The 25,411-nt window shown below is 43.9% G+C and overlaps 1 protein-coding gene and 1 pseudogene across 2 annotated transcripts in view; both read right to left on the bottom strand.

Annotated features, from left to right (window-relative positions):
- Positions 1-25,411, bottom strand: part of NSUN2 (NOP2/Sun RNA methyltransferase 2) — a 257,469-nt gene that overhangs the window by 89,731 nt on the left and 142,327 nt on the right. For both annotated transcript variants that reach the window (XM_029590002.1, XM_029590001.1), the window contains exon 10: positions 5,868-5,941. In XM_029590002.1, coding sequence (XP_029445862.1) covers positions 5,868-5,941 — 74 coding nt within the window. The remainder of the gene's footprint in view (positions 1-5,867; positions 5,942-25,411) is intronic.
- Positions 24,251-25,067, bottom strand: LOC115084748 (annotated as a pseudogene).

Here is a 25,411-nt window from a genome sequence, read left to right on the forward strand (position 1 = left end):
CCTTATAAGTCCAACTTTATTTTATTATATTGTATTTATCTTTAAAACTATACCCCAATTTTAGGGATTTCTCACTTTCTTATTTAAAATGTTTTATTCAAATCTTCTATATTGTTGGAGGTCACTTTATCAGAGCAGTCTCAATTAAACACAGTCTCAGTCATGAGAGCATAAATTTCCCACTTATCTTAATGTTAACATCATTGCCCCGACATGGATCCACGTTTCAAATTCTGCATCAGGGGGGTCTTCTTTTTATCTTTGAAAAATCTTCTCCTCTGTAATCAGTCAGACTGCTCTCGAAAACGAACTCTTCGCACTGCTATCTTCTTCAAAAACCACTGAAAAATACCATGGCGTTGGTCCAGCTTTTTAAATCGTCCCTGACCAGAAATAACATCATTTTCCACAACAGCTGATCCTTCTTCAGCTCAAAATGCAGGTTTGGAAAAAAAATTCTCTCGTTTGTTTTTCAAATTAGAGTGTACCAATTGATCACCTCATTAAGCCCCTTAGGCTGCAAAGAGTCCAATTTGATGCAATATAATTATTCAGTACCTTTTTTAGATATCACCATCAGCAGAGATGGTGATGGCATGAAGACCACTCTTTATCGGAAAAAGACAGATCGAAATCAGTTTCTCCAGTATTCAAGCTGCCATCCGAAGAAATTGAAAGTTTGCCTATCAGCCAATTTTTACGCTTAAGGCAAATATGTTCCACCTTGTCTGAATTCAAATCCCAATCTGAAGTGTCTATTCGATTTTTATATAGAGGATACCCACTCTCTGTGAAAGAAGGCTTATAAAAGAGCATTGTTTGCGAAAAGAAATCTTTTGCTAGATTATAAATCTGGTAAAGATGATAGACTAACCTGTGTTTTACATTATAATAACATGTAAATGATGTTATGGCCATTCTGCGCAAACATTGGTCCATTCTTTCTCTTCATGAAAGGTTTAGTGACCCTCCAAGGTTTTCTTTTGCGAGGAATAAAAACATTCGGGACAGAGTGGTTCGTGCTTGTTTGAAAATGGAATCTAAGGGATCTAATGTTCAATCGAGAAAAGGAAATTTCCTATGTGCGCACTAGCTATAGTCGGCCCAGTGTGGCAGCACTCGGGTTCGAATCAGACAATTTTATTTGGATGGTACTACAAATTGCGATTCAAGTTCTGTAATTTATGTCTTGCAGTGTCCGTGTGATTTAATCTATGTAGGTCGCACTAAAAGGAAAATGAGGACACGTCTAATAGAACATAAAAGTTGTATAAAAACATCAAAAATTACTGCTCCAATGGTGACCCATTGTTTGGAGAAGACATCAGTTTAAGGAGTTTAAATGGACCATTTTGGAGTCTGTCGTGCCATCAGTGAGAGGAGGGGATACTCAATATTTTCTGAATCGCCGAGAACAATTTTGTATCTTTAAATTGGACTCTATGCAGCCTAAGGGGCTTATTGGTACTCTCTAATTTGAAAAACAAATGAGAGAATGGTTTTTTCCCGAACTTGCATTTTGAGTTTAAGAAGGATCAGCTGTTGTAGATCTCTTTTGTGAGGAATAAAAACATTCAGGATAGAGTGGTTTGTGCTTGTTTGCAAACGGAAATTAAGGGATCTGATGTTCAATCAAGGAAAGGAAGTTTCCCGTGTGGCTCATGTGAGATGTGCACATAAGCTGTCTGCTCAGTGAAGCAGTTCCCAGGTTCAAATCTGACAATTTTTTTTTTTGAGGGTTCTACAAATTGAGGGAGGGGATACTTAACATTTTTTGAATTGCTGAGAACATTTTTTGGATCTTGAAATTGGACTCTATGTAGTCCATAGAGCTTAATGAGGTGATTAATTAATTGATGCTCTCATTTATTTTTCAAAATAGTGAGTTTTTTCCGAACCTGCATTTTGAGCTCAAGACGTTGTGGAAAATGTCATTTCCGGTCAGGGACGATTTAAAAAGCTGGACCGATGCTGTGGTATTTTTAAGTGGTTTATGAAGAAGATAGTAGTGCGAACAGTTCGTTTTCGAGAGCAGAAAGTTGGGAAATATTAGAAAGGGAAGGGTGAATAAAACGGAAAATGTCATAATGTCTCTGTATCGCTCCATGGTGAGACCGCACCTTGAATACTGTGTACAATTCTGGTCGCCGCATCTCAAAAAAAGATATAATTGCGATGGAGAAGGTACAGAGAAGGGCTACCAAAATGATAAGGGGAATGGAACAACTCCCCTATGAGGAAAGACTAAAGAGGTTAGGACTTTTCAGCTTGGAGAAGAGACGACTGAGGGGGGATATGATAGAGGTGTTTAAAATCATGAGAGGTCTAGAACGGGTAGATGTGAATCGGTTATTTACTCTTTCGGATAGTAGAAAGACTAGGGGGCACTCCATGAAGTTAGCATGGGGCACATTTAAAACTAATCGGAGAAAGTTCTTTTTTACTCAACGCACAATTAAACTTTGGAATTTGTTGCCAGAGGATGTGGTTAGTGCAGTTAGTATAGCTGTGTTTAAAAAAGGATTGGATAAGTTCTTGGAGGAGAAGTCCATTACCTGCTAATAAGTTCACTTAGAGAATAGACACTGCCATTAGCAATGGTAACATGGAATAGACTTAGTCTTTGGGTACTTGCCAGGTTCTTATGGCCTGGATTGGCCACTGTTGGAAACAGGATGCTGGGCTTGATGGACCCTTGGTCTGACCCAGTATGGCATTTTCTTATGTTATGTTCTTATTACAGAGGAAAAGATTTTTCAAAGATAAAAAGAAGACCCCCTGATGCAGAATTCGAAATGTGGATCCATGTCGGGGCAATGATGTTAACATTAAGATAAGTGGGAAATTTATGCTCTCATGACTGAAAATGTGTTTGATTGAGACTGCTCTGATAAAGTGACCTCCAACAATATAGAAGATTTGAATACGACATTTTAAATAAGGAAGTGAGAAATCCCTAAAGTTGGGGTATAGTTTTAAAGATAAATACAATATAATAAAATAAAGTTGGACTTATAAGGAGAAACAGTGTGTGATCTATACACTCTGTGGACTTGGAGGTCCTACAAATTTGTAATTTAAAAAATACAAAAAATATAAAAAAAAATAATAAAATAATTTCACTGGTGCACATATACAACGAGTTAAAGTGCAACTGGCTGCTGGTTTTTGTGATTGATATAGAAGTCCCCAGATTACTTGTAGCTCTGGGCGTGGTTTTTGTGATTTTGGATCATTCACTGTTATACACTCTAATTCTCTTATCTTACTTCTTAGACTTCTGGCATTAGCATACAAACATTTCAAAATGTGTTTTTTGTTTACATTAACATTCTGCTTTTCGGTTGGGAAGGATAAATTGGAATCTTTTAGCTCAGGTGAGTTTTTCATTATAGGCACTTGGACTACTTTTCTTATTATTGGAACCACTTTGTTGGGATGCCCTAACTCTAATGCTTCTTTAGTATCCTTCGAAGATACCGCCCTCCGAACCATGCACTGAGTGACTGTCAGCTTTCCCCTTTGATTTAATTTAAAAGCTGCTCTATCTCAGTTTTAAAGGTGAGCGCCAGCAGCCTGGTTCCACCCTGATTAAGGTGGAATCCATCCCTTTGGAAAAGAGTCCCCCTTTACAAAACTGAATCCCTCTTCCTTGTACCACTGTATCATCCACACATTGAGACATTCGGAGCTCTGCCTGTCTCTGGGGACCTGCGCATGGAATAGGGAACATTTCAGATATCGCTACTCTGGAGTTTCTGGATTTTGGCTTTCTACCTAAGAGCCTAGATTTGGCTTCAAGAACCTCCCTCCCACATTTTCCTATGTTGTTGGTGCCCACATGTACCATGACAGCTGGCTTTTCCCCAGAACTGTCTAAAATCCTATCTAGATGAAGGGTGAGGTCCACCACCTTCACAAAAGGTGGACATTTTACCAGGCAATCCTCATGCCCACCAGCCACCCAGCTGTCTACATTCCTAATAATCAAATTACCATCTCTGATGGTTGATCTCCAGGAGCCCTGGAAGGCACATTCTCAGTGCAAGAGGACAATGCACCACCTTGAGAACAGGTCCTTCATACAGGATCATTTCCTGCTGCACCAGGTTGATGCTCTCAGATCATGAGACTTTACTCCTCCAAGGCAGCACCCAGGACTGCCAGACTGGATTGGGACTTGGTTACGATGTCCTTGAAGGTCTCATCTATATACCTCTCTGTCTGCCTCAGCTCCTCCAGGTCTGCCACTCTAGCTTCCATAAATCGAACTTGTTCTCTGAGAGACAGGAGCTCTTGGCATCAGATGCACATGTATCATTTTTCACCAGCAGGTAAAAAATCATACATGTGACACTCTATGCAGAGGACTGGAAGGCCCCCCTCTTGCTGCTGTTTGTGTGTAGGTGGGAGCATGTTTCTGTGTGTGAGAAATTGAGGCTTTTTGTACATGCATTTGAGAGGTAGTTTGAATTTGTTTGTGTAAATATGTGTTTGAAATAGAGCATTCTCTATTGGATGTCAGAAAGGGAGTGTTTTTGTACATGTAAAAGGAAACAGCAGTGTGTGCTTGAGAAATTGAATATATATATGTGTGTGTGTGCATGTGTACATGTACACACAAATCCTTGCTAATTCATCCATGTGATTTTTCAACTTAGATGAATAACTTTCCTTTGCTGGTCAATTTATGTGCTGCACAGCAATAATAGATGCTTATGTAGACTCAAATCCAGGAATGGATGCCATCTTGCTGCTTATGATTCAGGAGACATATATGCATATAATTATTGTCGCATAACTCAAAGTTATGCTCATAAGCTGAAAAAGGACTTGGATGGAAATCAGTATTGATAAATTGGAATGGACTTAGATGGAAATCGGTATTCTCTATCAATTCTTGTAAAGAACATCTACAAACATTTAAGAACAAATATTTTCAAAGAATAATTTTTTCTTTAAACAGGACAGTTGATTTAAATATTGCTAACTAATGCATTTACACTTAGTATTTGCCACGTTACCCCTCCACCTCCCTCTAAAATTTGTTTTGAATTTCTGAGGTGGGAGACTGGTTTAGTGGTTCCTTATTTAGGGCATTATACTTCTATAAAGAAGTTAAACAGGAGCTTTGCATGGCCGAAAAGGGGAAAGAGGAAAAAACAATTGCTCAGGTGCTAGAGTAGGGGACACAGGAAAGAACACACTGCAGTGCTGAGCAAAAAAACCTTATCAGTACATACTTCCTGAAGTTGACAATGCCCACCCTCTGCCTCAAAAATCATATTCTACCTCAAAACAGTGGCTGCAAACTAATCTCTTGGCTGAGGAAGAAGAAAAGACACAGAAAAGTAGAGTGATGGAGGCCAGAGGGAGAGGAGTCGACTGCTGCAGAGGCCTGCAGAGCACATAATCTTGACAGTCACTGCCCATGTCTGGATGCCCAACCATCAACATCCCTCCGAAACCAGCAATAAAAACCACAGGGCGGTTAGCTGAACTCAAGCTAGTAAAAAAGTAAATAAATAAATAAATAAATAAATAAATAAAAAAAAAGCTTGTCATACTGGAAGAATTGAACACATGTTACAGAAGGACTGTGAGATGCACTTTCTCCTCGTTTTTTGTTTTTTTTTGTTAAATCTATCTTGAAATGTTTTGCTTTATGAAGGAACACTGAGTTTAAGGGAACAAATTGTGGCATTCAAGCACTGATTGGTTTCATATGATGAATCCAGATTTCTCCCCACAAATAAATGCATAGTTAATAAGTTCCTGAGCTGCACAGAGATTGTTATGCTCCTTAAGCACGCTTGTGAGGAAACGAATGATACATGTAAATAAAACCACCACAGAACTCTTTCTACCTTCCACTGCGTCACTCCCGGCATCCACTTCAAACCCGGCAACTCTGAGGAAACATCGGCAAGCTCCAAGGAACCTGCACAAAAATGTAAATAAACAAGGACTGTGTTCTTCTAAACCAATTTGTCAGAATATGAAATTCTTCAGCACCCCTTCCCCAAAAAATCAACCAGAAAGGAATTAGAAACTTGAAATGTGTAGCTGGCAGCTTGAGGCAAATAGTGCTCTTAGAAGTACTAAAAGGTAATTAAAAGACAAAAAAAAGGAGGAAATTTTCACTGACATGCCATGTGTGGTAAACAGTATAGTAAAAACTTAATGGAGACGAACTTAAAAGAGGAAACTCAAGAAATTAAAAATAGTGATTCAAGGGAAAACAAACTACTTTGAAAGCACTTCTGCTGCACAAAATGTTAGGAAATGGGAAATATAAAACCAATTTCCATCAAATGTCCTCAGTGGAGAGCCATGGACTGGTAGCTCTCTGCAGAGCCCAGTGTGATGTATGTACCGTCAGCTTCTCCCATTCCTCACATAGATGGTGAAATTACCACTTACCTGATAATTTCGTTTCCTCTTGAGTAGTCAGGCCAACACGCATGGGTTGTGTATGCCTACCAGCAGATGGAGACAAGAGATTTTACAGGCTCACTGACGTCACTTCTTATATAGCCTTGTACTGACACCAGCCTGCCAGTATTTCTGCAAAAGCTAAACTGTAGACAGCTTAAAATAACCAGATAAAATATACTGGAATCTCAAACCTTTAAATCGTTTACCTATATTTCTTTCTTTTTTTTTTTTTTTTTTTTTTTTTTTAATTTTCAGAAGGCCATGAAGCCAAAGGTTCAAAAAAGTAGAGAAGAACCAACTACCCCAAACCCTGGACACAGGGGCATGTTCCAAGCAAACCATAGGGAATGAAAAATTGTCTAATAGAGTTTGAATAATGCAGCGTCAGAAGGGAGTATGGCCTGGCTTGATTTCTTTAGAGGAAAGGAAATCATCAGGTAAGTAATAATTTCACCTTTGTCTACATTCAGTCAAGCCAGGCCATCATGCATGGGATGTACTAAAGCTATTCCCTTTGTGGGTGGGAAGCTGCTCAAGCCCCATGAAAAACTGCTGCCATAAAGGAGGCTTCCTCCCTGACCCATATATATAATCAATAATGCTTTGCAAAAGTATTTAGCAAGGACTAGGTCACCAATTTACAGATCTCTAGTGGAGACACAAGCTAAAGCTCTACCCAAGATGTAGCCTGCACACTCACTGAGTGTGCTCTTATCTGTTTCAGCAAGGGCACCCCTGCTGCCACATCATCGCTGTGATCACTTCCTTAATCCAGCACTTCATTGTAACCTTTGAAGCTGCCTCACCTTTGTGCACCCCACTAACCAGCACAAAAAGACAATCAGACTTCTGAATACTATTAGTAAATTGGAGATAACCGTAAACAATGGTGCTGCACGTCCAAAGGATTCAATAATGCATATTCCTCCACATCCCGATACTTAACCAAGGTTGGCAAGACATAGAAACATAGAAATGACGGCAGAAGAAGACCAAACGGCCCATCCAGTCTGCCCAGCAAGCTACGCACTTTATCCTTTTTTTTTTTTTTTCTTCCTTTTTCTCTCTCCCACCTGTTACTATTGGCTTCCAGTACCCTCCAGCCCTATTTCCCCTCCACCCAACCACCAATGTAGAGAGCATCGCCGGATCTGCATCCAAGTCAACATCCAGCTCAATTAGGGGTAGCAACCGCTGCAACAAGCAGGCCACACCCCTGCCCCTGACCACCCAGACTATACGATCCAGACTCCGTTGGTTGCCGTCCACACTCAGATCCTCCCTTCCATACTCCCCCTGCCGTTGAAGCAGAGAGCCATGCGTTGAAAGAGAAGTATCAGACTCTCTCCCTCGCCGAAGCAGAGAGCTACACTGGTCATGCATTGAAAGTAAAGTTTCGGCCCAGCTACACCTCGCTTCCCTGTGAATACAATTTTTTTTTTTTTAATTTAATTTTTCTTCCACATTACCTCTTGCCATTGAAGTCCAGAGCTATGATGGAGTCTCATCAACCTTGTGTATGTACACTGAACAAGGGTATTATCTCCAGGTAGTAGCCCCATTTCCGCGAGAGCCACATTACTATCATCAAATATTGAACAAGCCTAATAATTGGCAATACCTATAGCCTATGACCTCACCGTTAATTTTACATAATCTTACCCACCCCTGTTTTGTTTTTTGTTTTTTTTGGAGATGGCAGCCCTCCATTCTTCCGCTCCGTGAAGGTGGAACACCAACCACTGGCATCCCGCTCCGTGAATGCCTCTATGGCTACTGCCGCTCCGTGCAGTGTTTTGCTGCCTCCTCTTTATACACGTCCTCTAGACTTATTAGAGTCCAGATTCATATTAAAACTCAACACCACCTTCGGCAGAAAGGAGGGTACCATACAAAGCTGCACCCTATCCCTAAAAGCTCAAGAGAAAAAGCTCTCTACAAGAAAATGCCTGTAACTCAGACACCCTATATGTGGAGCAAACAGCTACCAGAAACACAGTCTTCAAGGTTAGCAAGTGAAGAAATATCCCCTTTAGCAGAACTAAGATCCCACCAAAAACGACAGTACCAAATTCAGATCCCACAAGGGGACCGAAATTTGCAGCAACAGCCAATTGTGTTTAATTCCTTGCAAAACTGAGAGACATCAGAGTCCGATCATAGCATATGCCCCACAGCCTACCTCTGTAACATGAGATCAGTGCTACATGCATCTTCAACATATTAAGGGCTAAACCCTTAGACAGACCTTCCTGTAGAAAATCCAGAATCTGCAACAATGAAGCCCTGCCTGGAATACCACAACCATCAGTACACCAATTTTCAATTACACACCATACATGTATATAAGCCAAGGAAGTGGAAAACTTCTTGGCCTTCAAGAGCATGGCTACAACAGCTGGAGAGTAGCCCTTCTTCACCATACAAGCCCTCTCAAGGGCCAGACTGTAAGACAGAATGGACTTGGATCCTCAAGCACTATGGGACCCTTGGCAGGAAGATCCCTTAGAGACGGAAATTGCAGAAGAATGTCACACAAGAGGCATGCTAAATACTATGGTCACCAAGGCCAATCCGGAGCATCTGGTACTAGACCTGGATGCTCCACAATCTTCTCATCACCCTGCCTATCATGGGCCAAGGGGGAAAGACATATAATGTCTTGGTTTCTGGCCACACCTAAACCAACACACAGATACCAGAGGATTCACATCTCTCATGCAACTAAAGAACCTATGTACTTTATCATTCCTTTCCATCACCATCAAATCCATGAACGGCCAACTTCAGCATTTCCTGAAGAGGGTGAAGGCTTTGTATGAGAGATACCACTCCCTGGATCCAACATATGACAACTGAAATAGTCAGCCTGCACATTGCCTATCCCACAATGTGGGAGGCCGACAAAGCCTGGAGATTCTTCTCCGCCCAAGGCAGAAGCAATTCCACTTCAAGAGTGACCTGCTGACGCCGTGTCCCCACTTGATGGTTGATGTGCACCACCACTGTGGTGTTGTACCAACATAACTCTTACTGCTATGCCATACAGCCTGGGTGCAAAACAGAGCAACACCAAATGAATCACCCAAAGCTTCTAACCGACTGATGGAACAACCTTTTTCAATATTGGTCCATTGGCCTTGTTCCTTAGGTTCCTAACATTGAGCGCCCCAACCTGGTCACTAGCATCAAAAACGAGAGACATCAAATCAACCCCTTTGAAAGGTGCATGCGACACAGCCACCACATAAGACTCTTTACTACTTCCTCCTGAGCAGGCAATGGCACTACATTATCCTGATAATATGGATTCCAGTGAGAAAGCAAGGCTATCTGCATAGGATGCATGTGTGACCTTGCCCAAGGAACCAAGTCCAAAGTCGCCAACATGGACTCCGGGGTTTGGAGTTAAACTATACTGAGAGTGTAGGTACTGCCCGCAATCCCCTGACCTGCTCTTCTAGTTTCAGAATCTGCTGTTCCAGAAGGTAAACTCAATCCACCCAAGTATCAAATTGAGCTCCCAGGTAAACCAGGTTCTGCGATGGTTGTAAATTGCTCTTGGCTAAGTTGATTACCCAATCGAGCTACTGCAATAACTGAACCATTCTCGAGTGGCCGACAAATTCTTTGAAGGATTTTGTGCGGATCAACCAATCGAGGTATGGATGTACCAGGATCCCTTCTCTCTGCAAAGCCAATACTACTACTATCATCACCTTGGAGAAAGTTTGTAGCACTGTTGCCAGGCTGAATGATAGAGCTTGAAACTGGAAATGATAATCAAGCACCAGAGATACCGAGTTGTTCCTCTTGAATAGGAATATGGATATATGCCTCCATCTGGTCCAATGAAGTGAGAAACTCATTGGACCGGAACTACATTGGTTACCAATTGAACACAGAATTAAATACAAAACCCTATGTACCATCCATAAACTAATTCATGATGAGAAATCAGACTGGCTAAACACAGCATTACGGGTACACGTCCCACACAGAAATCTTCGATCAGCAAATAAAGCACTCCTAACCATCCCTTCAGTTAAAACAGCAAGACTAACCCCAAGTGAGGGAAAGGGCCTTATCATTAGCAGGACCCACAATTTGGAACACAATGCCTCCAGAGATCAGATTACAAAGTGATCTCAAGGCATTTAAGAAAAGTTTAAAAACATGGCTTTTTAAACAGGCATTTTACAAGGAGACGGGAGAATAGAAATTATTGAGGAATAAGCAGATAAACACCGACACACAGTACTTATGACAATACAGTAGAGTAGTCTATGAACCCCACATCACACCTAGCATATTGATAACACTATGTATAATAAATTTACCCGTAAAAGTACTTTCAGTACACTCGGTCATGACCCACTTCTCTAAAAATTATTTTGTCTAATGATATATTGTAACCGAACCTTTGACGGCACCTGTTAGAATGTACTATAGTACACTTTTACTTACATTAAATATGTGCCTACATGTAAACCGTTGCGATGGTATATAACTTAGCGATGGTATAGAAAAGATTTTAAATAAATAAATAAATAAATAAATAAATGATAACCGATCATAGGTCTCCATTCTGAAATGGGAAACTTTCAAAAATCCGTTTATGTCCCTGAGGTCCAAAAAAGGAACATTCCTTCTTGTGAACCACAAAGTAAATGGAGTAACGGCCTAAACCCATCTGGCCTTCCAGTACTGGCACCTCTGCCTTTAAGACTACCAGCCTGTGAAGAGTGTCTAACCCAGTGACCTTTCTGGGAGAAAGTTATGGAGAAACCATAAAAGTGTTGGAAATGTGATGCCTTAGTCCGGGGCATAATCCTCATGCACGACCTGGAGGACCTACTGGTCCGTGAGTTGGGCCCATCCGTGATAAAACAGAGAAATTTTCGCCTATCTCCGGTACCAGCGGGAGGACCCCCAAGGCCTCAATGAACGGATCTGGAGGCAACGGCCCTCATAATACCCTATTTTGTGTTCTTCTGATTGCGAAAGAACTGGTAATGAGAAAACTTACATCTTCACTGCCCTGAAAAAGTACACTGGATTTTATAAGATACGCACGTAGCCGCGCGTATCTTATAAAATCCGGGGTCGGCGCGCGCGCAAGGGGCCCTGCGTGCGCTGCCCGTTCCCTCCGAGGCGGCTCCGAAATCGGAGCCGCCTCGGAGGGAACTTTTTTCTACCCCCCCCCCCCCCCCCCCCCCCCCCGCACCTTCCCTTCCCTTACCTAACCCACCCCCCCGGCCCTATCTAGATCCCCCCCCCTACCTTTATCGGAGAATTAGTAACTTCCGCAGGCCGCTGTGTCGGGGCACTCGGCTACACCCCCGGACCTCCCACACGCTCCCAGACACACCTCCGATCCCTAACCGCACCCCCTGGCCATGCCCCCGACCGCCCCTTTTTGCAAGCCCCGGGACTTACGCGCGTCCTGGGGCTTGCTTGGCACGCGCAGGGGGGGGGGGGGGTTGGGGGTAGGTTTTCGGGTGGTACGCACGTATCTTACACGCATACCCCTTTGAAAATCTACCGCAATATGAGCCCAAGGCACTTTAGCCTTCTGGAAGCCTGACTTTAGTAAGCCACAGAGGTTTTTTGTTTTTTTAAACCCTCTGGTATTCAGAAGACAAGCTACTAGCCTCCTCCCCACCCCCCATGCTCAACCGAGGGAGGGAGAACTAGTCTGTCAAATCAGGAGCCCCCTCTCTAAGCTCAGCTTAGGCTGTAAGAACAAAGTGCCATAGCATGCAGTCAGCATGTCCACCACTTGCCTGAAGTCAGAGAAATACTGGCAGACTAGCATCAGCACAAGGCTATATGAGGAATAACATCAGTGAGCCTGTAAATCTGTCTCCATCTGCTGGTAGGCGTACACAACCCATGAGTGATGGTCTGGCTTGACTGAATGTAAAAGAAGCTACTGTTGTGCAAAGGGTGAGATTCCCTCCCTTGAGCTATGATCACCTTTATTTTCTAACTTTCCTCATTCTCACATAATCTATGCCAACCCTACAATTGTGCCACACATTTTCTCTTCCCCACTTCCCCACACATTTTCTCTTCCCCACTTCCTACTACCTCTGTCTTCACATCAACTCATCTTAGTTCTCACCTTCTGGTTTTAAAGCATTAATACCAGCCAAATTCTAACCTTCCACCCACTGACCCAGCTAACTTCAGACCAATTGCCAACCTCCCAATGATTGCAAAAATCATGGAGAAGGTAGTAAACAGACAACTATCCGAATTCCTAGAAGAGAATGACATTCTAACCTCCAATCAATTCGGATTTCGAAAGTCACTGAACACTGAATCTCTACTAGCCTCGCTTTCTGATAACATCCTCATCAACCTGGAAAATGGTCAACCTTTCCTTCTCGTCTTACTGGACCTCTCCTCAGCGTTCGACACTGTGAACCATTCCTGCCTCATTCAGCGTCTAGGAGATATTGGTATAACAGGTTCAGCGCTCAACTGGTTCAAATCTTTCCTTGAAAACAGGCAATACAAGGTTAGGATTAACAACAAAGAATCACTCCCTATCAGATCAAAGCTGGGGGTACCTCAAGGATCATCCCTTTTACCTACACTATTCAATATTTATCTCCTTCCACTCTGCCATCTACTATCTAACCTCAAGCTAACACACTTCCTATACGCGGATGACATTCAGATCCTCATCCCGATAATGGAATCCCTCCACAAAACGTGGTCTTACTGGAACAGCTGCCTTTCGGCAATCAAAAACATGCTAACAAGCCTCAACTTCGTGCTAAATACTAGCAAAACTGAAATCCTCATAATAGCTCCAGACAAGTGCTCTCTATTCAACCCAACTAGTTCCACCCAACTCTCCTTCACATCAATCGACCACACGCCACAAGTAAGAGATCTTGGTGTACTTCTGGACAACCAACCCAACTTCACCAAGTTCATAAACAATACTACCAAAGACTGCTTCTTCAAATTGCAAGTCTTAAAAAAATTAAAACCTCTTCTACACTTCCGAGACTTCCGCTTGGTACTACAATCTATCATCCTCCCTAAACTGGACTATTGCAACTCACTCCTCCTGGGCCTGCCAGCCAACACCATCAAACCACTTCAGATGGTCCAGAACGCGACAGCCAGAATTCTCACTAACACCAAAAAATGGGATCACATCACCCCTATCCTCCAAAATCTTCACTGGCTGCCTATAAAATTTAGGATACAATTTAAATCCCTCATGATGATTCACAAGGCTCTTCACAACATCTCCCCCCTCAACCTATCCTTCCAACTACAGCAACACATCTCCAATAGACCAATCAGAAGTGCATACCAGAACAAGCTTCACACCCAGCCAACAAAAACCTCATTGAGGAAACGAGCTCTGTCCACTGCAGGTCCCCATCTTTGGAACCTGCTCCCACCGGACCTCCGCCAAGAACCATGCCTTCCGACATTCAAAAAGAAGCTAAAGACTTGGCTATTCACTCAAGCTTTCCCTGAGAGCTAAAATCTGGTGAAGCGACAGACGATATACCTACCTCTGTACATATGTTCCTGATTTATGGTTCCCAATTACATTTAATTGAGTTTATGAAAGTTCTCTTTAATAGTTTTCCTGTATACTTGTGTTAATGTATTCTGCCTTGAGGCGACTGTTTTAATGTATTTCCGCCCTGGAGGCGACTGTTCAGTTCCTTGTAAACCGGTGCGATATGTATTCTTTACAGGAACATCGGTATATAAAAATAAAAAATAAATAAATAAATAAAGAAAGAAAGAAAGAAAGAAAGAAAGAAAGAAAGAAAGCAAGGCCTGTTAGCATAAATAGACACAAGCCTGTCGAATTCACTTTGAAGTGGCTGAAAAGTGAAATATAAGTCAAATAAATAAAAAACAGCTCACAGATGATTTGAAGTAATTTCTGAAAAGAGTTCACCTATGCTGCACAAGAACAAAGACATGGCCTTGGGCAACAATAGTACAAAAATGTGACTTTTTTCAGAGATAAAAAGTAAAAATTGAGGTTTTTGTGAGAATAAAGAAATTGCTCATTAGGAAAAGAATATTTTGCACACAAGCAGATGCATACAAGGTACTAACAATGTCCATAGCCAGGCCCCTAGTCTCCCACAATTGTGTGGCAATGAGAGAAACCATACAATTAGCTTGTTGCCAAATAACTGATGACTTGCCACAGAATCAACATACCTAAAAAGCTTTCCAACTTCTTCAATCAACCTTTTGAAGAAAGCTACAGGGTGCCTACCTGCCTTCAGTCTCAGCTCTCTCTGCTTCTGCTCCAGCCCCTCCCCTGCAGGGAACAGGAGTGGGGGAGGGGTAAGACTGAGGCTATGGTAGATGAAAGAAGGGACAGGCTGCTTCCTAATCCAGCTCCTTTTCTACTATTGTCCCCCATCCCCACTCCTCCTGTCCTAAAGGGAACAGGATGGGAGGGGTGAAGTTGGACAGAGAAAGCATTCAGAATGTTTTCTCTCTCAAAGATCTCTTAAACTAAACCAAAGATGATTTTGATATAATTCCTGGATGAAGCAGTGCCCATTTAGAAGAATTTCATATATATACAAAGCTTCTTGCATTTGCATACGTGGTCAATCATACACCTTTTACACAGACCTGGATGTGTTTTTGGAGGTCTGCAACTACTGATGTATCACAGCTGACACAGTGGGCATTAGAATTTCAATTTACAGAAGCCTTGATAACTGATATTACTGCTGACAAGTTTTAAACTTTTGTTAATTCAAACCCTTTTTGTGTCTGCTGTCATGTGCCCAATATATGCACACATATATTTCTGTGTAATTAACAGCATGAGAAACTGCTGATATCCAGGACGTTTTCCATATATTCAGAAAGAAAAGGAGTTTGTCAAGAAAATATAAAAAGAATGGCTGCACTATTTCAATTCAAAATAAAAATGACATTTCATAGTTAACGGGTTGTAACATGTTAACTTGATAAATTGCTGATTTTTTGTACTTAGTACATGTTTTATTTGTATATAGTTTAAAACAACATGAACGGTTTTCAATAAAAAGTTGACTATTTTGTATAATCAGAGGTATGAATCCTTATGCAAAATTATGCAAATTTTCCACCTAATTGCCACACAATCTTGAAAAATCCACCACAGGAATCCAGAAGCTTTGACCATAGCCTTATTTTCTAGTAAGATACACTCTGCAGCTTGCAAAAAATACAGATGCCATGCCATATGTAATCAGAACTCTGCTTCTCTATCAAGAGAACACTGCGTCAGACTGTGCAACCAAAAGTCACCACATACAATTTGTCCTTATTCCCTAGGACTGGAAATCAAGACTAAAGGCTGGATCTGGAATCTCTGCTTCAGAGATAACATATAAAAATCTCAAGGGATCCAAATTCTGACATTTTTCTCAGCTATTTCTTTCTGCTATTGCTTACTGTTTGACCATATCCAAGAGCCTTTCCATTTTATGCAAAATTAGTGTTTTGTATTTTATTTATTTACTAGCTGTACCCGGCCATGCATTGCCATGGCTCAGTCTGGTTTAATTTCACAATGCGCATTAACTCTGCTCTGGCCGTCCCAACTCCCTCCCCCCCTTCCCCGGTGGTGGACGGACTGGCTCGGCGACTTTTACCCTTTCCTCCTCCTGTGTGTAACTGTCAGGCAGTCCCTACTCCCTCCCCCCTTTCCCAGCAGCAGAGGAACGGGCTGAGCCGTTTCTCGGAGCGGAGACTCATCTGTCCTTTTCTCCTCCCCTCTGTGACACCCAGTACGTAGCGCCAAGCTCTATGGTCCGCACACGTGCGGTAGAGCTGCTCTCTACTGCACATTTGCGGTCCGTCAGTCAGAGCCCATTTATATTGTAGATAGCGTGTGTTGCTTTAACGTCCAACAGATGGCACTGTTTTACCTGTCACAGGTGTGACATATCTATATAATATAGGTATATATATTCGCGCGAAATCGAATGTAACATTGTGTCAAAATGTCAAAGCAATCGGTGAAGAACTTTTGGAGATTTAAGATTTTGAACAAACGAACATTTACTTTCCTCTACAGTCTACCAGTAGCCAGTGGAGTTGAGACAAGATTGGAGAGATGTGCTCTCTCTGACCAATTCCCACAATCATTCTTGCAGTAGTTTTTCTGGATTATTTGAAGTACCTTGAGAGCTGCTATTTAAGAAGGCCAACATAAATAGCATTACAATAATCAAGCACAGATAAGACCAAACTTTGTACTGCCAACACTCAGCACAATGACATATTTTGCCTGTGACTGTCACAGTCATGCAATTCAAATGTGGTGTTCCCCACAGCAAGGTCAATGCTGTCATTAGGGATGTGCAGAGGGACGCCATACGTTGCATTCGGCCGTATGGTGCGCGGATGTGTTAATACGGCGATTTCTATTCGTGTCCCAACTAAAATTAAAATTAACTACAACCCCCCACCCTCCTGACCCCCCCCCCCCCAAGACTTACCAAAACTCCCTGGTGGTCCAGCGAGGGGTCCGGGAGCCATCCCCTGCACTCTCACACCCTTGGTGCCGGTTTCATTATGGCGCTGATAGCCTTTGACCTACAATGTCACAGGGACTACCGGTGCCATTGGTCAGCCCCTGTCACATGGCCATCGACGCCATCTTGTGCTCCTACCATGTGACAGGGGCTGACCAATGGCACCGGTAGCCCCTGTGACATAGTATGGGCAAAGGCTATCGGCGCAATTTTGATTACTGGCAGCCGATGGCCCGAGTGCAGGAGATCGCTCCAGGACCCTCATTGGACCCCCAAGGACTTTTGACCAGCTTGGGGGGGCCTCCTGACCCCCACAAGACTTGCCAAAAGTCCAGCGGGGGTCCGGGAGCGACCTCCTGCACTCCGGCCGTCGGATGGCAGTACTCAAAATGGCGCCGATCGCCTTTGCCCATACTATGTCACAGGAGCTACCGGTGCCATTGGTCAGCCCCTGTCACATGATAGGAGCACAAGTTGGCGCCAATGGCCATGTGACAGGGGCTGACCAATGGCACCGGTAGTCCCTGTGACACTGTAGGTCAAAGGCTATCGGTGCCATGATGAAACCGGCAAGAGGGTGTGAAAGTGCAGGGGATGGCTCCCGGACCCCCCGCTGGACCACCAGGGAGTTTTGGTAAGTCTTGGGGGGGGGTCAGGAGGGTGGGGGGTTTGTTTAAATTGATTTATTTAGGCGGCCGAATAATTCGGTAAAGATTTGTGTATTCGTGGGGAATCGCGATACGTTTTGCTTCCCCACGAATACAATGAATATGGCAACATCCGTTGCGGATTGCCAATACGTAGGGACCGAATGCACACCCCTAGCTGCCATATGCAGGACCCCAGAGGCAGTGTAAGCTCCAGAGTCTCAATGTGTAACTGAAACAATGGTGCAGAGAAAAGAGTTTTAGATTTGTTAGGAACTGGGGAACACAGCAGAGAAACTAAATAAATTCTTTGCTTTGGTATTCACTGATTAAGATGTAAGAGACATACCTTTGCCAGAAAAGATATTCAAAGGGAATGATTCAAAAGTACTGAAACAAATCTCAGTGAACCTGGAAGATATACTAGGGCAAAATGACAAACTAAAGAGTAGCAAATCATCTGAACCAGATGGTATACATCCCAGAGTGCTGAAAGAATTGAGAAAAAAAATTGTGGACCTGCTATTGGAAATTTGTAAACTACCGGTAACATCATCTATGGTACCTGAAGATTGGAGGGCCAATGTAATGCCAATTTTTAAAAAGGGATCAAGGGGTGATCCAGGAAACTACAGACCAGTGAGTCTGACATCTGTGCAGGCAAAATGGTAGAAACTATTATAAAGAACAAAACAGCTGAACATACAGATAGGCATAGCTTAATAGGACAAAATCAACATGGATTTAAGCTAAGGGAACTCTTGCCTCACAAATTTGCTACTGTTTTTTTGACTTTTAGGAAATTAAAAAGTCATGGGATAGGGGGCAGTGTCCTATTGTGGACTGCCAACTGATCACAAGATAAAAAACAGAAAGTAAGGTTAAATGGTAAATTTTCCCAGTGGAGAAAGGTGAATAGTGGCGTGCCCTTGGGATCTGTTCTGGGACCATTGCTTTGTAATATGTTTATCAACTAGCTGTACCCGGCCACGCGTTGCAGTGGCAGAGCCAGGTTAAATGGAAAAGAAAGAAAAGAGAATGGGGATAACCGCCCCCTGCCCCCCCCCCCCCCGAACATGGATGCAAAAACATCCCCATGCCCCTCCCCCTGCAGGCCCGCCGATACCTGTCAAAAATGGTAGTCGGTGGAGCGGGCGTTCATTCCGGCATGGAAGTATTAGCGCCGGGCCCTTGGCAGCCAGCACTGAAACTGTCTCCGACGGCTGTTAGGACTTACTCTGTCAGTGGGGTGGAGCAATGGGAGCGGTCGTCTCGCTCAGATAGTAAGGGCGAAGGTGCGCCGGTTGCCAGTCCAGAAAATGGCATCGAAGGGCCCTCGCCCTTACAATGTCACATGGGCTACTGCCGCCATTGGCGTTCCCGAGTGTCCTAGTAAGGGACAGAGCCGTCGGCGCCATTTTGATTGCTGGCAGCCGACGGCCGTAGTGTATGCGATGTGTCACGGAGCGGTGTTGCCCCCCCCCCCCCCCCACTGGAGCAGCCCGAACTATTCTGTCATTTTACGTGCATTCTGAGGGTGTGGGCAGTAAGTAGAAAAGTCATGGGTGTGGGGGGTGTGAGGAGGGTGTTTTTGTGTGAGTTCGTAGGGTGTGGGAATAGCAAACATGTGGCATGTGAGTGGCCTCCTGGTGTAGCATGCTGGAATTTTGTGGGTTTTTGTGTGTTTTGGGAGGGTGTGTGAAGTAAGTACAATTGGCATGTGTGCGTGGGGGGGTGTGAGGAGGATGGATTTGTGTCTGGTTGGAGGGTGTGTGAATCCCAAACATTGGTCACGTGTGTGTGGGGTGTGAGCGTTTGTGTAAGGTGTAAGACCTTGCGCTTACGTCCAGCAGATGTCGATGTTTTGTGGAACCAAATTTTAAAACTTTTTTACCAGCCCCCGGTGTGACATATATGTAACGTAAGTTAGAAGAACCTTGCCGTATGTGAGGTGAAGCTTGTGTCCAAATTTGAAAGCAATTGGTTCACGCGTTGCTGTGGCTGAGCCTGGTTAAGTTGAAAAACAGAACAGAGCAGTAAAGGTTACAGTTTGTGGTTTTTTTTTTTGTACCCTAAATGAACAGCACCAGCAAAGAATAGTTTAAATATTCAAGCAAACCTTCCTGGCCCCCCCCCCCCCCCCAACCCGGCGAAATAGAGTAACCCACGCTACAGTCCCCCTCTCGGGAGATGTGGAGAATGAGGGCCCCCCCCCTGTGAAAAACGCGCGGCGGAAAATAAGAACGGTCCCCCACCGTGCTCCTCCCCGGCTACCTGTGTAAACTGCCAGCCGGTGGCCGGCTGCCATGTCGCAAAACTTCACCGGTGAAAGTGGTGCGTCATGATTCCTGACCTAGTAAGGGCAAATGTCCACTGAGGATATGGCGCCGACGGGCTCTTGCCCTTACTATGCCACATGGTGTACCGACGTCATTGTTGTCTCCGTATAGTATAGTAAGGGCAAGGTCCGCCAGCGCCATTTTTGTTGCTGGCATCAGACGGCCCTACTGAATGCGATGTGTCCCGGACCGTTCCTGTGGTGCCGGCGGAGAAGCACGGACTTGTTTCAGGTGTAGTGTGTGATCAGAGTGCAGTGCGTGGGTGGAAGAGGGTACTTTAATTTAAATTCGGAGGGTGTGTGAAATGCGTGGCTTCCCAATGTAGCAGCCAGGAATTCGTGTTTTGGTGTGTTTTGGGAGGGTGGGTGAAGTAAGTGACATTGGCAGGCGTGTGGGTGGGGGTGTGTGGTGTGATGAGTGTGGATTTCTGTGTGTTATGAGGGAGTGTGAATGAAAGACAATAGCCCTGTGTGGGGGTGGGGTGTGGTATGTGAGTGTGTGTGAAAGGTGTAAGAGGTTGCGCTTGCGCTGATGGCCACCAGATGTCGCTGTTTTGTGTAAGCAATTTTTAAACTTGTATTACCTGTCACAGGTGTGACCTATATGTAATGTAAGTGTATAAGATCCTTCCCGTATGGGAAGTGAATGTTGTGTGCAAATTTGAACGCATTCGGTTAAGCAGTTGGCGAGATTAGCGACGACGTACAAACTAACATTTTTATTTACATAGATGACCAGGAAATGGGAACAAGTGAGGTGATCAAATTTTCCAATGACACAAAATTATTCAAAGTTGTTAAATCACAAGAAGATTCTGAGAAATTGCATGAGGACAATGCAAAACTGGGAGACTGGGCAATGAAATGGCAAATGAAATTTAAAGTGTACAAGTGCAAAGTGGTCAAGTGCAAAGTAGTACACTTAGGGAAGAGTAACCCAAATTACAGTTAAAAAATGCAAGGTTCCACATTAGGAGTCACCTTTCAAGAAAAGGATCTAGGTGTCATTGTTGAAAATACAGTCAATCTGTTCAGTGTGCAGCAGCAGCCAAGAAAGCAAATAGAATACTAGGGACTCTTAGGAAAGGAATGGAGAATAAAACAGAGAATCTCATAATGCCTCTGTATCACTACATGGTGCGACCTCATCTTGAGTATTGTGTGCAGTTCTGCCCACATCATCTTGAGTATTGTGTGCAGTTCTGGTTCCCACATCTCAAAAAAGATACAGCAGAATTAGAAAAGGTTCAGAGAAGGGTGACTAAAGAGAGGCCATAAGGGGCCTACCCTTCACTGCGACCCTCCGGGAATGCGGGGGGGGGGGGGGGTCAAAGACACAACAGTGGGAGAGACATGGGTCTTGAGTGCACCGAAAGAGAAGCCGGAGGCTTTGATGGACCTCGCGGTTGTAGGAGCATGGATGGATCCAACAGCGTCGGCAGGATCGGAGGCACCTAAGGGACCAGTGGAACAGATCCCAAGGGCCCTAGGCGAGCTGTGAGGTGATGTAGCGCTATATGTCCCCGGGCCGTCATTGAACCCAATGACCCTTCCTCCTCGGAGAAGTTGCTCACTGGTATGGGGGCCGGTGGCAACAGTGCTCACTTCGGCCGTGAAGGGGTTTTGTGGCTCCGGAGCCGGCTGCGTTGGTAGGACACCAAGCAGCATATCAAGCTGTTCCAGTAATAGCGCAAGCACCGGTGGAGGTCCCGGTGGAACCGGAGGCTCAAATCCCTGAAGAGCCTGGCTGACTGCCAACCGCATGCGCTTCTCTAACTCCTCCTCAACGGCAGCCGAGAACAAAATGGCTTAAGGAGGAGCAGATGGAATTGGGATGTCCCCTGGAGTACCGAGGGGCACCGAGCCCACCACCGGAGTCGGTGGAGGCCGCCTGGAGGCATCAGTGGGATCAGAGAGAATCGCTTTCTCTGCCCTAGATGCTTCATGGGAGGCACAGACATCAATGACTGCCCATGGTTTTGCTTAGACAATGAAGATGATCGATGACTGTGTTTGTTCAACCTTTCTCGATGGTTCCCTGTGGTCCTTGCCTGGAATCGATGGCAACGGCGAGGAACCCAACCGAGAACGGGATGACAAAGACCGTGATCAGTCCCCTGTCTCAAGATCGGAGCTGGGGAATGGAGGAAGGGGTGATTCTGAAAGAGTCAAGACCAGGATCTCTTTCCCGAGCGAGATGGAGGTCCCCAAGGCAAAGGACAAATCTGACTGCTTGGACCTGAATAATTTTTCCATTTTATCAAGATGGCCCGACAACCCTTGGGGGTCATCTGGGCACAAAGATCACAACCTCAGACATCGTGGGATGCCTCCAGGCAAAGGACACAGACCTCGTGGGGGTCTGTGATGGAATGGTCCGGGGGCACCAACAAAAGCCGGTCGATGCCATTGAAAAAAAAGTAGTACAGCGCGCAGTCAATGGTCGGCGGGCACCGGGGAAAGAAGCTGTCTGCGATCGACCATGAAAACCTGAAGTACTTATCAGATTGCTGAAAAAGGGACCTGAAGGAGCGAGGGACCCTACGCGACAGGTGGAGAGAAAACACTTCAAAAAAGGAAAATGGCTCAAAAGAAGCGCGAGCTCCGCAACCGCGAGGCAACAGCTTTACGGAAAATAAGAGAGCTGTCCCTGCACCCTCTCTGCTCCCGACTCCTGCAACACAGACGGCCATTGGCCCCGCCCCCCTGATGTTACCTGCCTGGGGGGAGGGGTGAAGATCTGGCATGTGGATGCCGGTGTCGCCGCGCACACGAAGGGGGTGAATAGCCTGGGTGCGACGCAGGACATGGACTCTCTGATCGTTCTCAAGCTGCTCTCCCCGGCACATCAAGCCTTTTGCCATCTATGGGCTCTACCAGGAGAGCTGGCTGTGCGCCTGCTCTGTTCTCACCGGCTCCTACAACACAGATGGCCACTGGCCCTGCCCCCTGATGTCGTCACCTGCCCGGGGGGGGGGGGGGGGGCAGTGAAGAGCCAGCGTGCAACAAGTGCCCTGAAACTGTGTTTTTCTGAAAACCCCATGTTCCCTATACAATCCATCACTGGTCAAGATAGATATGGAAACCTGTCTTCCTTACAAATTCACCAAAAAAACTCCTTTCACTCCTCTCATTTAATTAAATTCCTTTCACTAAGATGCTTTGAATTAATATTCCCTTTAATGTGTCCCTTTGCCTTATTAATGCTCAATCCTTTAAGAGTAAATGTCAGCTATTGTATGATTTCATTCTTAGACAGCAACTGGATTTCTATTGTTTCACTGAGTCATGGCTACTTGATTCTGACCATCTTGAAGTAAATTAAATTTTCCCTCCTGGTTTTCTGCTGTTTTGCAGCCCTGCCCCAAGAAACATGGTGGCAGGTTACTCATTATTTATAAAAGTAGTTGGTGTGTTAAAACCGCGCATTTAAATGGAAATTCTGGCGTTGAAATGTTAATTTCTTCCAGCCAGTTCTCCATTTGTTTAGTTGATGCCCCTCCTAAACTTCTACATTCTGATTTGTCTCAATTTCACGAGCAATTATTACTTTCAAAGTTTGATTTAAACAAGGTGGTCATTCTAGGAGATTTTAACTTACATACTGATGCCTCTCCTCTTTCTGATCAATGCACTCTTTTCTTACATATTCTGCAGTCTCTTGGTTGGTCTCAAATCATTCATGTTCCCACTCACAATCTTGGTCATAATTAGACCTTGTTTTTGTCAATGGGTCTACCTTTTCTCTCTCTTCTGACTCATTATGTATCTCACCTGTGCCATGGGCTGATCCTTATTACATCAAATTTCTCTTACGTCTCTCCAGCCCCAACAACGTCTCCCGGGTCAATGCTTTATGCTCCTGGGGTCTCATTCACACCACCCTATTTCATGATACTATTGTTCCCTTGCTCTCAAATCTGAATTACAACAATTTCTCTGATGCTTTAAATGAATATTTATTTATTTATTTAACAGTTTTATATACCGAAGTTCTAGTAACAAAGTTACTAATCAATTCGGTTTACATTATAACAATAAAAATTGACAGTATATAGAATAATGTCTTACAGAGAACAGGGAAGATTGAACTTGGAAATAAATAAAATAACTTAATGAAAGCAATAAATAACTTCAACGGACAAGGAGAGTACAATTTAAATACAATATAAAATAGGAGAATATATTTTCGGAATTGACTGTGTCGGGCCTGAGGTCGATTGTTGAAAAGTTCCGAATAGTTATTGGGATTAGGAGAATGCTTGATTAAACATATTTATAGACAAATGGTCAGATGAGTTGGGAGTGCAATTCATATCACAACAGTATTAAAGTTGCTTTACAAGAATTAAACAAATACTCAATGCTACTTTGAAGGAAATACAATATAAATTGTTAATAAGATTCCATTTTTCACAAAAAAGGGCATTTTTGTCAAAAAACTTTCCAACTCAGATCAGTGTGTCAAATAAGTGTGACTAAGATATTGGTTCTCTGGATCATATGGTATTATTCAAAGTTTTTGGAAAGGGGCTCAGGCTTACTTAGGATCCATCTTGGGTTTTTCATTGCAACTGCATCTGGAAGCTATTCTTTTTGATGATCTTTCATATAGATTTGCAAGTTATTAACATAGCTGACAAGATGAATTTCCATTTGATAGGGACTATATTCAGATCCTTCTTAACATGGACAAGGAAGGTGAAGTACCAATTAAACAACCAATCACCGTCTGCCTGGAAAGTGGCAGCAGGAAGATTGGATATAGCAATGTACTGAAGGTTATTTTGGAGCGTGTAGATGAGCGCGGGCACTGCTAGCTTGAGTGTATCCATATATTGCCGCACGATAGAATCATGCAGAAAGAGAACAAAATGTTTCAGGTTACCTCGCTTCTGAAAAAAGATGAGCAATAGGCAGGTGGCACTCTTCAGCACCTCAGCCATGACCACTGCGGTGGTGGCGTAGAAGCGGTCTCCAGGTAGGGTGCGGACATAGCGAATACTCAGGATCAGGGAGGCGTTCTGTACCACCAGAACAGCTAGACTGATGTACTTCAGCTTCCGGTTGGCTTCCATGGTGCTGCGTGTCTCCATCCCGCCGGTGCTTACAACTGTGCTTGAACAAGTTGTTCCTATCAAAACCTTTGTTCCATGTAATTCTAGATCCCGGCCCTGGTTGAACAATGCTTCCGCTAAAGCTGCCTTAGAAGAGCTGGGCACCTCTGGAGGAAATCTCTGTCCTCTGAACATGCACAATCTTTTTGTTCTCTTCTTCGAGAATATCAAGTCCTTTCTAATGTCACCACAAAGGAATACTTCTCCAAAAAAATAGATGAAACAGGTTACAACCCCAAAGTACTGTTTCATATTGCCAAGAGGCTTACTAATCCTGCTACTTCTCAAAAATCATTACTGAATGTTCCTTCTGCAGAATCCTTTTAAGTT

Source organism: Rhinatrema bivittatum, chromosome 2 (genome assembly GCF_901001135.1).
Source record: "Rhinatrema bivittatum chromosome 2, aRhiBiv1.1, whole genome shotgun sequence".
NCBI classification, from domain to species: Eukaryota; Metazoa; Chordata; class Amphibia; order Gymnophiona; family Rhinatrematidae; genus Rhinatrema; species Rhinatrema bivittatum.